The sequence below is a fragment of the Motacilla alba genome, chromosome 2 (genome assembly GCF_015832195.1).
Source record: "Motacilla alba alba isolate MOTALB_02 chromosome 2, Motacilla_alba_V1.0_pri, whole genome shotgun sequence".
Lineage (NCBI taxonomy): Eukaryota > Metazoa > Chordata > Aves > Passeriformes > Motacillidae > Motacilla > Motacilla alba.
The window spans coordinates 38532370-38546794 of NC_052017.1; the positions used below are offsets into that span (position 1 = coordinate 38532370).

The 14425-nt window shown below is 42.0% G+C and overlaps 1 protein-coding gene across 9 annotated transcripts in view; it reads left to right on the forward strand.

Annotated features, from left to right (window-relative positions):
• RARB (retinoic acid receptor beta) overlaps positions 1-14425 on the forward strand; it is a 319525-nt gene that overhangs the window by 226751 nt on the left and 78349 nt on the right. For 4 of the 9 annotated variants that reach the window (XM_038128356.1, XM_038128359.1, XM_038128358.1 and 1 more), the window contains one exon: positions 795-881. The exons of 2 other annotated variants lie outside the window; for them this stretch is intronic. In XM_038128356.1, the coding sequence (XP_037984284.1) occupies positions 795-881 (87 nt within the window). Of the gene's footprint in view, positions 1-794; positions 882-1540; positions 3217-14425 lie in introns of those variants that run through there. 3 more of the 9 variants (XM_038128363.1, XM_038128362.1, XM_038128365.1) reach the window with 3 other exon arrangements.

Here is a 14425-nt window from a genome sequence, read left to right on the forward strand (position 1 = left end):
TCCACACAAAAAGCTGTTTTCTCCTTAAATTGGAGACTGAAAAAAAACATACTGTGTTTTGTGTCATCCTTTCCAGTTATTTTTGTGGTGATACATTACGTATTCCAAATTTCTCGTGCATCCTGTGTCGTCTGGTTAGAAAATAACTGTCTGTTAATTTAGCTTTGCTATTCCAAACAAAACTGTAGCAATGTAGCCAGCCAAGATATTAAAAAAAAAAAAAAAAAAAAAAAAAAAAAAAAAAAAAAAAAAAGAAGTTTAGCCACTTTTCCACTTGGCTATTTTAATGCAACAAACACTGTTTTGCTGCGCTGAAATAGTTTAAACAAGCCTTCCCTGAAGGATGGCTTTTTCAGTAAGCGTATGCTGTGCATAAATTTTAGATTAGAGAGTGTCAGAGCCTTCTTCAACTGCAGGAGTTCAGGCTGGGGGAGGACACCCCAAAGGGCTGAGAAAGTCCTTAAAAAGTCCTTTAAAAAGACGCTGTTAAACTCTGGCATTTTTAACTCTTCTGCCTGAAGGGAAGAGGGAAAGAGAGGCTGCCTGCTGCAGGGACAGCTACAGCTCTCCCGTTGAGGGGAGAAGGAGGCTAAGAAAAGCTTTTGTTTTAATCTCTTCAAAAGGATTCGCTTCCAGATTGCAGCAGGTCTTTTTGCTGGCCGCTGGTTTTCAATGTGGGTATATCAGTTTCAGGGAACAAGTGCGTGTGCTGTGTGGGGGATTTGTTTTGTGGTTTGGGGTTTTTTTGTAAATTCTTGAATCTGTGTGAAAAGTTTTGTTAATACAATCTGCAGGCATTGTCAGAGAGCTTTCGGTTCATCAAAGGACTTTTTGTGGAGAGGGGACACCACATCCATTAAAGTGGCTGCGCAGGTCCCAGGGTGAGTCTCTCTCCAGCATTTCTTTACGGTCGCCAGTGGTGTGCCATGCCTGCTCAGTGTGCCCCTCTCTGCCCGACTCCTATCTAGGGCTTTGCAAGAAATGAGCAATAATCAAGCGTTCAGTTTTCTAGTTTCTGCACCTGAGCTTGCTTTGGAGCGGGGAAGGAAGGCTCCTGTGTGCCTTGCTCCTGGATGATGCTCACTGCTGGGGCTGAGGTGGCTTGGCTTATTCATTTAAAATTAAAGCATGCATGTGGCTATTGAGCTCATGTCCTTCCCACTGGAGCGGAGGGAATGTCTCCAAGCTGTTGTTTTTAATTTTAAAATTGTCCATAGGAATAAGAACTGGTGGAAACCTCCATGGAGTCTTTCTCGATGAGCAAGATTTTGGAGAAGGTAGTTACCTACCTAAAAAGCACCGAGCTCTCTGCTGGCTTCATGCAAGTGGTGGGCCCGCACAGGGCTGGCTGTGGCATCGTGGCCACAGCCTTGGGAAGCCTTTGACACCTAGACCGGCCATGAGGGAGGGCTGTCGGCGGCGTGGTTTAGCACAGACCTTAGTGGGTGGGAGCAGCCCCTTGCCTTCAGAGTGGCTGTGAGGGCTTGGCCACAGCCGCCTGCCCCAGGGAAGTCTCCCCGCTCAGCACCATGGGCTGGGTCCCGTTCCCCATGGATTAGCTCGTGGCCTTTCTCCCCTCCCGGGGAGCTGGGGCTCATTAGCCCTCTGAAAGCCGATACAGCCCCTCCGGGGCTACACCAGCGGCCCCAGCCCCTCTCTGCTAATCAGAGACAGGCAGGACCCGGCGGCGGCGGGGCTGGGGCGGGAGAAGAGGGGATGCGTGGCTGTTTCCTGCCCTGGGCTCGGTCGTGGGGACAGACCCTCACGGGCAGTGCCAAATCTGACCCATCGGGGAAGCCAGGGAGCGCTGGGTGACTTAAGAGCCGGGGTGAGGGATAGATGGTGCGGAGAGATGGGGCCTGACCGCCCCCCCGCCCCTCCGCCCAGGAGGGACGGGCCCCTGCGATTCCCCGCTGGGAATGGGGCTGGCACCGGCCGCCGTCCCTGCGAGTGGTATTGAGCGGGGTCCCCGCGGGTGGCAGTGAGCCGGGTCCCCGCTGGCGTGTGCCGGGGCAGCGCCGGGATGAGGCTGCTCCCAAGCCCAGCCCGCCAGCCCAGCAGCTGGGGCGAAGCCCGTGTCCCTGGCTCTGGAACAGCGGCAGCGCCTGCGCCTCGCTCGTGGCCTCTCCGGGGAGGAAAGGAATGTGTGTGTGTGAGGGAGGGAGGGAGGGGGGCACAGAACTTTCAGCAAATTGAGCTGGAATTTTCAAATTCTCCGTTCCCTGTAACCGCTGAAAACGCCGCTTTTTTACTTCCCACCCCCTTCCCCTCCTCCTCGTTGTTGTGTTTGGCTTTTTAATTTTTTTTTAATTTTTAAAATTACTTTATTATTTTGGATCTTTTTGTAAGTTGCGCTCCCCGTCCGCACCCGCCCGCTCGGCGGCCGCGGGGCGACTCCGGCAGGGCTGGGGCTCGCCTTTGCCTGCCCGCCCGCCTGCCTGGCTTTTTTGCAGGGCTGCTGGGAGTTGTGAAGGCGTGTGAGAATCCTGGGAGCTGGTGATGTCAGACCGCTTGGGTCATTTGAAGGTTAGCAGCCTGGGAAGGGTTCACGGAAAGTTCACTCGCATATATTAGGCAATTCAATCTTTCATTCCCTGTGACACAAGTAGTAGGAAGTGAGCTGTTCAGAGGCAGAAGCATCTATTCACGGCCGAGGGGGATCCCGAGCCTCCACCGGAGCTGTTTTATCCCGGGGAGGTGGGCGATTGGCACGGCGTGGGACGCGGCACACACCCGGCGAGCGCCTCAGGAGCTGGACTGACTCTCAAGAAATTTTGGGGGGAAATTGATGGTAGCTAAAACTTGGAATGCGGCTCGCATCCCCCCATCTTGCTGGATTGGCTGGGCAGCCTGGAAAATGGTAAATGATCATTTGGATCAATTACAGGCTTTTAGCTGTGTTGTCTGTCATAATTCATGATTCTGGTCTGGGAAAAAGACCAACAGCCTACGTGCCAAAAAAGGGGCAGAGTTTGATGGAGTTGGGTGTACTTTTATGTGCCATTTTCCTCCACACCTAGAGGAAAGCACTTTTGCAGGCATTCTGTGCAGGGGGAATCATGTTTGACTGTATGGACGTTCTAGCAGTGAGCCCTGCTCAGATGCTGGATTTCTACACTGCGAGTCCGTCTTCCTGCATGCTCCAGGAGAAGGCTCTCAAAGCATGCTTCAGTGGATTGGCACAAACAGAGTGGCAACACCGGCACAGTGCTCAATGTAGGTCCCAACTGTTATTTTTCCACTTTAAAGCAATTACTATTATTATAATTGTTGTTGTTGTTATTTATTTAATTTATTTACTTGCATGTATTTAAAAAAGAAAGACTGGTAATTAAGTGCGGAGGTAATGAGGGGTGGGGTGAGTTTTTGTGCAAAATGTGGTTTGCAAGCTTTTTTTTTTCTCCTTTTGGCAAGAAAGGAAAGAGGAAAGAAGCACCGGACTTCTTTCTGTTTATCCCTTCTCATGTGGCATATTGATCCTAACAACAGTTGTGGAGCCAAACAGGAACACATAAAATCGTAATGTAATACAGCAAATACTTGCAAAACTCCAACCAGTGAAAGACGAATTTACATAACATCTCTGTGGTAGCTTCCCCCCCCCCCCCCCCCCTTAATCTAATTTTGTAGCACATTTGCTAATCAGGATGCATGTTGTCTTGAAGTGCATTTTAGCAGAGCAGCCAAGCAATTAAAATGTTGATCTCTGCAGTTCTTGTAAAGATGTGGAATTGCAGTGGGTAGGTTGCCATTCCAAAAATCAGACAGTAGTTATAAGTTTCTGAAGAAAAGGCAATATTTCTTTGTACTGACCTTGCTGCCACCTTTCTTCTTCACTTTGTTGCTCTAAGAAGTTGCTGTTTTGCTAGAAAACTACTTACTGTGAACACCCTTTGAGTTTAACCATCAATTATTTCTATACCTTGAGATTCAGACAGCCTTGCACTCTTAACAGAGGAGTGAGAGTTAGTGGTAGGACGCTTCTGAAAATGTGTTACTATGTTATAGGGTCTTGATTTGTTGCTGAAATATATAGATGATAAACAATAGCAGTATTTTAACATCCCAGTTTCAGGTTTGAGAAATGATAAAAAGTGCCAGAAAATATCACCTTATACTATGCTTAAAAGCTTGCAGGATGCTTCACTGCTCTGACAGTGATTTAGATAAATGACTTGGCTATCTATCAAAATGTTTTTAGCACGCTCTCGAACACTTCAGTACACCATTAACTGTATAATGCTGTTGGAAATTTCTGTTTTGCGGTATGTTAAAAAGTTAACTAGGAATTAGAGGAGTTCTCTCTTCGACATTTCAAAGGGGTGGAGTAGGTAATTGAAAAATAAATTTAGGAGTGTTCAGTGAAATAGTGTGTTTCACTCGGCTCAAAAGTTTTCAGACACCATATGACATTTGTGTGGGTTGAGTAATGAAAACAGAATTGTAAAAATCAGTGACTAGCGGCCTACAACACTGCAAATGTTTTGATGTCTTTACAATTAAAAGGAGACTGCGAAGTTCAGCATGGGATATTTATTTTTTTCGCACTGCTTTCAAAATGCTTCAAACAAAATATGAAACAAAGCTTTTACTTTAAAATAGTGTTACTAGCTATGGGAGAGCTTCAGTTAGCAAAAACAAAAATCCAAACCAGATGTTTTAGTAAAAATGCTTTTTCCTCCTTTCACGGTTTAAACTTTAGTATAACTTCAGTGGTGATATTGCGGAAACTTGGAATTAAATAAACTTTCCTGGAGTAGGAAGCATATATACTGTCGTTAAAAGCTGACACTTGCAAAATATTCTTTAAATAACTCCTGGCTTTAAAACACCCTGCTCTTTCTCTTGTATGTTGTTAATACCTAGAAGCAGGATTCTCAAAAACAAAATATATGGTGTTTGTTCTTGGGCAAGTTAAACACAGGATTACCCTTATCAGAATGGAATGAGTGGTAAATATGTCATTTGCCTAGGGCCTGTGATAAGAGACAAGTGTTGATAACAGGAAAGTTTAGCTAATCAAAGAAACTCATATTAACAAGAGCAAATAAAAATACAGGAATATGCGTTCAGGAATCCAGTCTTGTAACTTCATAAGCAGTAGGATTAATCTTCACTTCATGGGAATTTAAAATCGGGTCAAAACCTGAATCATAGTACAGTGGCTATAATTTGAACTGTGAAAGTTAATGGTATAGAAATGTGGAAAAACAATTTAGTTAGAGTCCAAATTAAGATTTCTGTTTGAAACCTTAGAGCAAATTTTGTTTTCAGTTTTGAAGAAAGTGTAAGCAGTTTATGCATGAGTAAATATATAAGCGGATTATGAAATACAAAAATTCTCTCAAAGGTTAAGATTTTTATCTTGCATCTTGTGAAAATATGACAGAACTAGAAATTTTGTGGTCCAGAAAGCTTTTAATAGTTTAAAGGTTGCTCCAGTGCTTATAAATACAAAGATAGCAATGTTCAATTCTAACTCTAGCATTTCCTGATTCTCCATTTTTACGAAGACTTCTGTGATTTGATGTAATGTAACAGTAATCAAATTTTGTAATTGTAAGAAGTGTGATAGGGTCTTTTTGGCCTAATTTGTTGTTTAATTTTTGGCTCTGCACAAAAAATCCAAGCCAGTACACCTGCAGCCATTGCCTTAGGCCTTAGAAATATTGCTTTGATAGAGATGTGATTGTAGAGTAAAAGGTAAATGGTTGTTGAGGGAATAGTACATGGATAGTACAAACTCAGAGCAGGCCAGTAACAATCCCAGACAGCATCAGGGTTTCAACTGAACTGCTAGCAAAATTGGCCATTGCAGGGTTTAGGGCAGAATGCTGTAGGTCTCCAACTTCAGCACATCTTCCGTATGTTAATCCTGTTACAATTCACTAAACTAGTGCACTCCTGCAGCATCATGAATTTTCTGGTCCATGAGGGTCTGCAAAGTAAAAATAGAGAATAAGACACAACCCTAACATGACCTTAACTTGTGTGGTATTTTTTTCCTCTCCCCTGTGGGAGGAAAAACCTGCCCTGGTTTGCAACGCAACTGTTAGCCACTGCGTATTACACGGTGTGTTACAAGAATACAAAAAACCCCCCTGACTTTGCAATCACATGAGTTTATGCTTTATGTGATTCTAGTTATATTGTTGTACATTTAAAATGAGATTATTTGTTTGCAAACAAAATCGTGGACTCAGAAATGAGACTAGAACCCAACTGCACTTTTAATCGTAATTCGTTCTCACGCCTTTTGTCGTAAGATAAAAATCAGGTTGGTGCAATTAAATTAGACAAGGATAGTTCTTAAAAGGACAAAAGATTTAAGATTGTAAGAATTAGTAATTTATAGTTTCTTAAGTAAGTTAGAATATTCTGCTCCCTCATAGTGCAGTGGCAGCAAATACTGAGAGAAAACCAATAACTTTTGGTGAAACATGAGCTAACTAAATACTGTGGAAGTGGGAACAGGACAGGTCCTGAGAGAGGAGCTGCAAAGAATGGAGATCTGACCTTGGAAAAGCCTATTAAAAAAAGTCTTCATTAGTCTTCATTAATTAAACAGGCAAAAAAACAAATGAGCAGGCCCAAAACAAGAGTAAGTTTGTTTGGCATTATGTAGTGTTTCAGCTAATTATATCAAGTGGATGACTACTGCCTACTGCATTTCCTCAGGGTTAGAACCATAAAAAATTTGATGAAGTCAAAAGTTATGGACGTGGCAGCAGAACACGCTGGGATGTTGAGGCTCACATAGTATACAGTTCTTATTTCAGTTTGGTAAGGAAGTATTTGCCTAGAGAGGAGCTAGCGGGTATTAACTTTCAGAAAGTTCATGAAGATGGGACTCCCGAAAGCATGCGTATTCCTTCAAAATTCTGGATTATTGCGGTGTTTGGATTAGGTTCTCATTCCCTGCAAGCACTGGAAACATCTGTGTTCCAAAAAAAAAAAAAAAAAAGCTCACTACTTTATTTTCTTTCATCTTTCTGAATTAAAAAACAAACATTTTGAAGTGAAGGACTTGTAATCTGCATTCCCAAGTATCAAATTGCTGCAGGTGTGTTTGCTAGTGCCCAGAAGGCAAGATCTGTTTGAACCAGGTTATTTTCTTTGAAGTTCATCTATAAACTTTACAGCTAAATGGCTAGGACTGATTTGCTTAGGGATAGAGTCTTTGTTTAAATTTTTTATACGTCTAGCTTAATGCTCTGAAATATGTGATGAAAAAAATGTTTGTTTCTGATCCACTTCATTTAAAAAAACAATTGTGTGGGGATATTTTTCTTCCAAAGTAACTGAAAGGGGAAAACTATTCTCTACGTAGACTGTGATGCAGTTAGTCTGATTCGGCTGCTGGCACAGGAAAACCCTAATGGACATGCACCACTGTCAAAAACTCCTGCAGACAAAAATGATGAGAGGCTTTCGCTGGTGAAGTCAGGGTGGGATAAGCTTGGAGGAAAAGCAATGTATCTTTGGGTAACTCCCTGCTTGCCTAATGAGTCTGTGCAGCAAAGGTGCAACTTGTCAGAACAAAGCCAGGCTTCTGAGGCGATGCCTTGAAAAGGGTTATGGTGAAGTTAAGGAGTTGAAAGAGGGAGATAGTGTTTCAGACAGCGAAGTTAGTCATCCTCACATCCAGTTAAATCCCTACTTACTGCTGAGCGGTTTTTGTTAACCATGTGTGCGTCACGCCAGCCCCGCAGCCCGGCCAAGCCGAGGGGCTTTGCTCGGGGGAGCGAGGCGCCCTGCTCGGCGGACTATGGTCCCACCTCCCCGAAACACGCCAAGTGACTGGTTTTGCTCAGGTCTAATTTATATACCGCCCTTTACGCGGCCGATGAAGTGCGGCTGTGTTACACAGCCAGCATTTAGATTTGGGAGCGGGGCTGTGAAAGGGACATTGTGCTCGAAGGACTGCTGTCTGCCGCGGTCGGCCACGCTATGCCCCGTCCTATTGAGACCTCAAAAGCAGAGCACAGCTGTGATGAGTTTCCAGATCTGTTTGGCCGTGGGGACCGGCCCTGGTATGCGTGCGAGCCGGGGGGAGCATCCCTCTCCTGCCTGGGGGGCTGGCAGCAGCTTCTGAGCACTGAATTTACAGGGGCGGGAGGCTGGGGCCAAATTAGTTGTGGTTTCAGAGGGCTTTCCAGAGCTTTGCTAGGCTGTAGCACGCAGCCCCATGAGGAAGGATATCAGTTGATGTATAAAATGGCCAAGGAACTTCGGTAAATAGACTTTACCCTTCAAATCCAGAGGTCCTGGCAGCGGCTGTGCGGGAGGGTGGGGTTGTACTTTTCCCCTTCCTGTACTTGGACACTTTTGATTATCCAGACTTTCTGGGGCTGAGCAGGGCTGCCTAATAACAAAGCCTGCATAATATAATTGCCTAAATAGGCCTATTGTCCTTTTCAAGTCACTGTGCTGTGAAATCTTTCAACTTTTTGCTGAAAATGTTGCATCTAACGTTTAGATGGCTTAGTGGCTGCAGCGAGGAGGGGATCTTTTACCCTCATTTCTCATTGCCGAGTGGTTGAGGAGCTGATTATGTTCCTGCCCCCTATTGATGTTTACTCCTTTTGGGAGGCAAATATTTTAGCCCCTTCTGGCAGGGTAAACTGCCAAAAGTAATAGGCCTGGAAATACAAAGCTATGATTGATTTTGACCTTTGCTCATGTGCATGAAGTCTGTCCCCATGCACTGTGACCCATGCCACTTCTTGCTGAAATCCAAGCCCTTTCAAACCCAACGGAACCACCAAAATACAAGCCACAAAATGCTCAAAACTATTCCAAAGTAAGAGAATAATAATTTTCTCTGTGCTTCAGGAAAAATATAGACAGTAGGGTAACAAAGCTGGATTTTCTAGCAGGCAAGCGAGGAGTAATGTCTTACCGCTGCCACCTTTTTATGATAACCATATTCCAGTTATAAAAGAAACCAACTGATACAATGTGGAAATGATTCTGTGCAGTTTTTTGGTCACAGTAATCTTAGCTGTTCCTCCTAATTGTAATCTGTAAACAACTTGCATCCAAAACCATGGATTTTAAACTGTCTTTTTAAAAACCATTTAAGGTCTGGGATTTTATTAATTTGTCGTTGCATGTGCAAATGTGTTTCAAAAGTTAAGAATGTCAGAAACAGTAGCCTAAAGTTAGCATCCTAAATTCACATTTCATGGCTTCATTTCCAAATATGCTGAGCATCTAGGAGCTCCCTCAGCACTTTTTAAAGCAGGCCATATATTTGAATGATCAAATACTATTTAAAACCTTCATTTAATATTAAAAATGTTTACAGGACTGTTCCACTTCCCCCAAACATGAAAAAGTAATACAATGACAGTGTTCACAACATCGACAGTGAAAATAGAGACATTTATATGACAAAGTAGGACTTGCTTATAAAAATATATTACTCTCTTTCCATAAATTTACAAATCAACTGAGTTTTTTTCCTTCTGTTTTATCTGACTCACACATTTCTCTGATTCTCTGTTTGCTTCTCTGCAATAAAGTCTGCTCAGCAGATATTAATTGCGGTATAGATTTTAATAGCTAGATTATCTTCTTTATATACTCACTTATTTGCAGCTGCTCAGGATTGCTTTCCCAGTGGCAGCAAATTAATATGACTTTGGTCACTGTGCATTTTGCTTATTTGGGGGGGGAGGGAGGAGGGGAAATCTAGCTTTCTTCAGCTCATTTTAGTAATCTGAATAGGAGTGTAGAACTTGCACCATGTGACAGGTCAGCTCACCAGCATGGGGTCCCTGTGTGAGAACCTCCCTTGTACATGACAATCTGATAAGGATATCATGTGGTTTAGAAACACATTCCCACAATGTTCACTTCTTTGTCCCTTTATTTGGGAGTGGGTATGAAAAAAACTTTTAACAAACTAGTGCTAGCCCTTATATAACTGACCCCACTTTCTTTTAGTGTTCTGTTTGAGCCTTGAATCTTCTTCAAATACTTTTGTTAAGAGAGATGGAAATATAATCCAGCAAGTCTGTGTTAAAGAATCCTAGACGCAAAGTATATAATATACCTTCTGTTCCCCTTGGACAAGGTGATTTTTCTTTCCCCTGCTTATACCATATATAAACTGAATATTATAGAACTATGTAAGTTAAATATACACATACGGGCTACACTTGTATAGGTTTAATAGGTTAAAGCTTGAAATGAGTATTTATAAATTCTCAGAGTGCTCTGGATCTTCACTGCTAAGGACATGATTTTAGAGCCCATCCATAGTTTGGAAGGATTTCCGTTTTATGCACTTTCAGTGACTTACATTTTACCCTCTAAGTGCATCCCCTAAGAAAAAAAGCAGAGAAATGTCTTTCAACAAAGAGATTTTTTTAGCACCGCTTAGTTTCTTTTAGTGGTTTGGAAGATCTCTTTCCATTGAACCATAATATTTTTCTCTAGGCTCACATTGTATTTTTAGCAAGGATCTTTGAACAATAAAATGACAAATTAAGGATGTCTTTGTCTTTTATAGCCTTATCTAGTGAAGCACTTAAATGCACTCAACCCTCCACCCTCCATTTTAATAAGAGTTTCAGAGACAGAGTGGTTGCATGAGTGAGCCTTTGGTGTATTTGTGTACAGGTACTTTTAGGAAATAGCAGTAAAAGTTCATGTCACTGTGCTGGATGTTCAGCAAAATGAACATCCAGCATCTTTTCTGATAAAGAAAGAAGGATCAGTCTTCTTTTAAAGATGCATAGCAAATGGGACAATCAAACGGGTTGACCAGTGTTGCACCAACTGGAGACAAAAAGCACAGTTTGCTTTAACACAGATTTCCTTCAGTGGGTCCTTTGATTATAGAAAGCCATTTGTGCCTGGAAATAGTGGAAGAAATAGTGGAAGAAATGGTTCAATTACCCCTTCCCCAAAACCACAACACAACCCCCCAAAAAAACCCCAACAAAACAAATGAAATAAGAACAACCAAAAAAATCCCCACCCCACCAATACAGTTAAAGAACACAAAAAGTCTCTTGAATCCTCTTATTTTATTTATTTTTTAATCTGAATGCAGCTTGAGGTAATTAATGAAGTGGCCATTAAACCACCCTGCTGGTCCTCTCTGCCAGGCTGGCTGATGACACAGCAGCACATCATCCAGACATGTGCATCTCATCTCCTACAAGAGTTCCTTCATCTTCCAGTCCTGTACCAGAATCACTCCTCTGCCAGATGGTGACTAATACCAAGAGGATTTCTAGGTTCTTTGCATGATAAGTGAATGTAACATCATCTGAGTTGATTTAAGTATTTTATTTGTTCACAAATACCAATTTGGGACAGAGGTGTTCAGGTGCAGCGCAGCTGTGCCCTGACTTTTGGGGCTCTCAGAGCCTCCAGCACTTTTGCTCAGGGAATGGCCGTGGGCAGAGCCCGGGGCAGGATATAGGCTCCTCTGCCACTTTAATTCCTCAGCTTCTACTCAAAAACTCCCAAGAAGACCAGTGTTGCCTGTCTTTCCAAGACTGAGCAGTCACTCTCTCATGAAGAAAAGGGAGTTGGAAAACTGTGTCACAGTGCCATCTGGCGATACGTGACACCCAGACCTCCCCTTGGGCAAGGGCTGTGGCTCTGCAGGCAGATGCTTCCCCCAGGATCTTGGTTTTGGCACAGGAAAATTCTTGTGACCCCCAAAGCTTGACTCTCTCTCGGGATTTTGCACTCCTCTCTGTATTGCTCTAATCAAAGGTCCTAACTTCTCATCAAACTTTCCCCTCCTTCACAGAGATCCACCCTCACTGATCCACCAGCCTGAGGGTTTTGACTTAGGGCAAAAGTGAAAGGACTGGCTAAAATGCCATGCATGGGTGAACTTCCTTATTGTTAAGATCAGGTCCTGAGCTCAGGGGTTCTTTCTTTGGTTTTAAGCCGTTGTTCATGCTACTGTTTTTCAACTTTTGGTCTGAGGAGGTTTTTTCTTTTCCCCCTCATCTTGCAGAGTAATCCTTAGCATCGTTTTGTTGTTAGCATAGTTCTTTTCATTCAGCTGAGGAAGAAATTTTATTAGTTGCGGGGTGAGAGTATATGTCAAATCTTCTTTAGAGGTTAGCTGGAAAGTCTTGGACTTTCTAAAGATATTTCTGATTTCACTCCACACTTCGAACACTAAGGTGTAAAATGCAGAACAAATGGCAAATCACCTATGTCTTTCAGTGTCTTTGATCAGGGAGCTAACAGGGCAAGCTACTTTTCCCAAGCCTAATGAACCTCTGCCTTCCTCTCTCCGTTTGGAGAGCATATTCCAGCTGTGTTTTTCTAGTTGCACATATAGTCACATGCTACGCAGGTTAGGTATGTGAAATGCTCATCTTTCTATGCTTTGTGCCTATTGACACATTTACTTCTCTGACACCACACCAAGAAGGATGCATTATCTCCCTGAGGTTTTGAAAAGAAGCCTTCAGCTGCCTGCAAGAAGTCAGAGCTGACTCATATCCTCCTGTGTTTTGGTTATTTTTTTCCCCCTCTTCCTTATCCGAATCCTTTCCTTTCTCTGTGTTTTGGTGAGGTCCTGCAAGACTTTTGTGGTTAAAGCATGAGCTGTGTGTTAGGATGCACTGCATGTCTGGAGGCAGTTTGGGCAAATAGCTGTTCTCTTCTCCCTGAAATGGAGTCCATTAGGAACACTGCAATTTTTCACCTTCACCAAAATGTGAAAGCAGAGTTCAGTTACAGCGTGGTACACTGGCACTGCCCAGCAGCGCTGTGTTTGTTATGCTTCTGCTAACTTGAATTTCTGTGCAGAACAAGAAAATACTCTGAGAAAAAGAGGTTAGGAAGGAATGACGCAATCAAATGAGATTAAATCAGAGTATTGGTTTCCTTGGAACACATATTTGGCTTTTTATCAACAATCTTTTCCCCATTTTTCAAATAAACACATATTTTCACATGATAACTCTATTTGAAATATTAATCCTTCCAGGGCTGTGTTACCTTTGTTTCTTCTTCAAAGTCCATTACTATGAAAAGGTTGCTGTTCCTTAGGCTGTTTCAGCTTCAAAAGAATTTCAGGGCCTGGTCTATTGGAAAGCTTGGGGGTATAATTAGTGAAAATGGAAATAGATGCAAGAGAAATTTAGTTCCTGATGTTTTAATTTAGTGTGGTACTACCATGTGTTGTTGAAGAGGATTCTTAAAGGCAAACATAATTATTTCATTATGGTCTTCAGTTTGCTTTCATTGGTCTTAATGACAAGAAGCTGTATAAGGACTCATACATTTTAATTAGACCTTCTTATATTTACATCAGATAAATAACAAATAATTGATGAAAAACAAGTCTTCTGAATGGATGATTTCACACAGAGCTCTGGTTACATTTTAATGATAAAATATTTCTCTTATTGTTTTCCATTTTAATTATGTAGCATTACTACTTTAGCAGAGATCTCAAAATACTGTTAGTACCATCCATTTAATTAGATTCACAATTTATTTCTGTAAATTAATAAAATTTCTGAAGAGAGAAGGTGTTTTTCAACGTATATGCCTGAAAATCAGTTTCCACTATTAATTAATTTCCTACATACTTTTTTTTTTTTTTTTTTTTTTTTTTGGTGATTATCTCCTGTAAAAGCTAGTTGGAAAAGGAGTCAGAGCTTTTCCTTTGTCTTCAGTTATCTACATAGGAGCAAGTCCTGCCATGATTAACAACCCAAAACTCCTATAGAGGTCAAGGAGTTTGAAATTGTAGGATTTGCAGTGGAATTTTCTAAAGAAAACTTGGGTGTATCTTTCTCACCAGTTTCGTTGAAGGTTTTATTCCTTAGAAAATCCTACTGATACCTTTTTATAATTGTGTGTGTACTCCTGTGTGCATTTAAAATACCTGCTTTTAATTTTCTTTACCCCCTTTATTGGACACTAATACCAAGAGAAATTATTTTAGAGTCTTGCTATTTACAAGAGTATTTCCTGTTTGCAAGCTCTTCAGCATTTCATTTTAGTAACAAAACATATTTCACATGATTCATTCCTCAGAGTATAACAAACACTAATTGTTGTTATTGATTTTAAATTTCACAACCATTACAAGTAACCCAGATGAGTGGCAGATAAAGAGTAATAATCCATGGAGTTCTGGAAGTGTTTCATGTTTGTCTGTAGTACTTTAAGTGATCAATAGTAACTGCCCCATTGAAACTAACTGCTATATCAAATAACAGTAAATCAAATGAATGTGCTTACAGATTATTTATTGAAAGCTCTAATTGTTCACTGGGGCCCTGCTTATCTCAGGAAACAATAGAAGCCAGTGATCAGGCAAACTGGTTTGCAAATGCCGGGGGTGCCATGAAACAGCAGGGTCTCCCTGTTCCTGGGTGGTATGAGGGCTTTCCAAAATGTGCCCCTGTCCCACTGGGATTGCCTG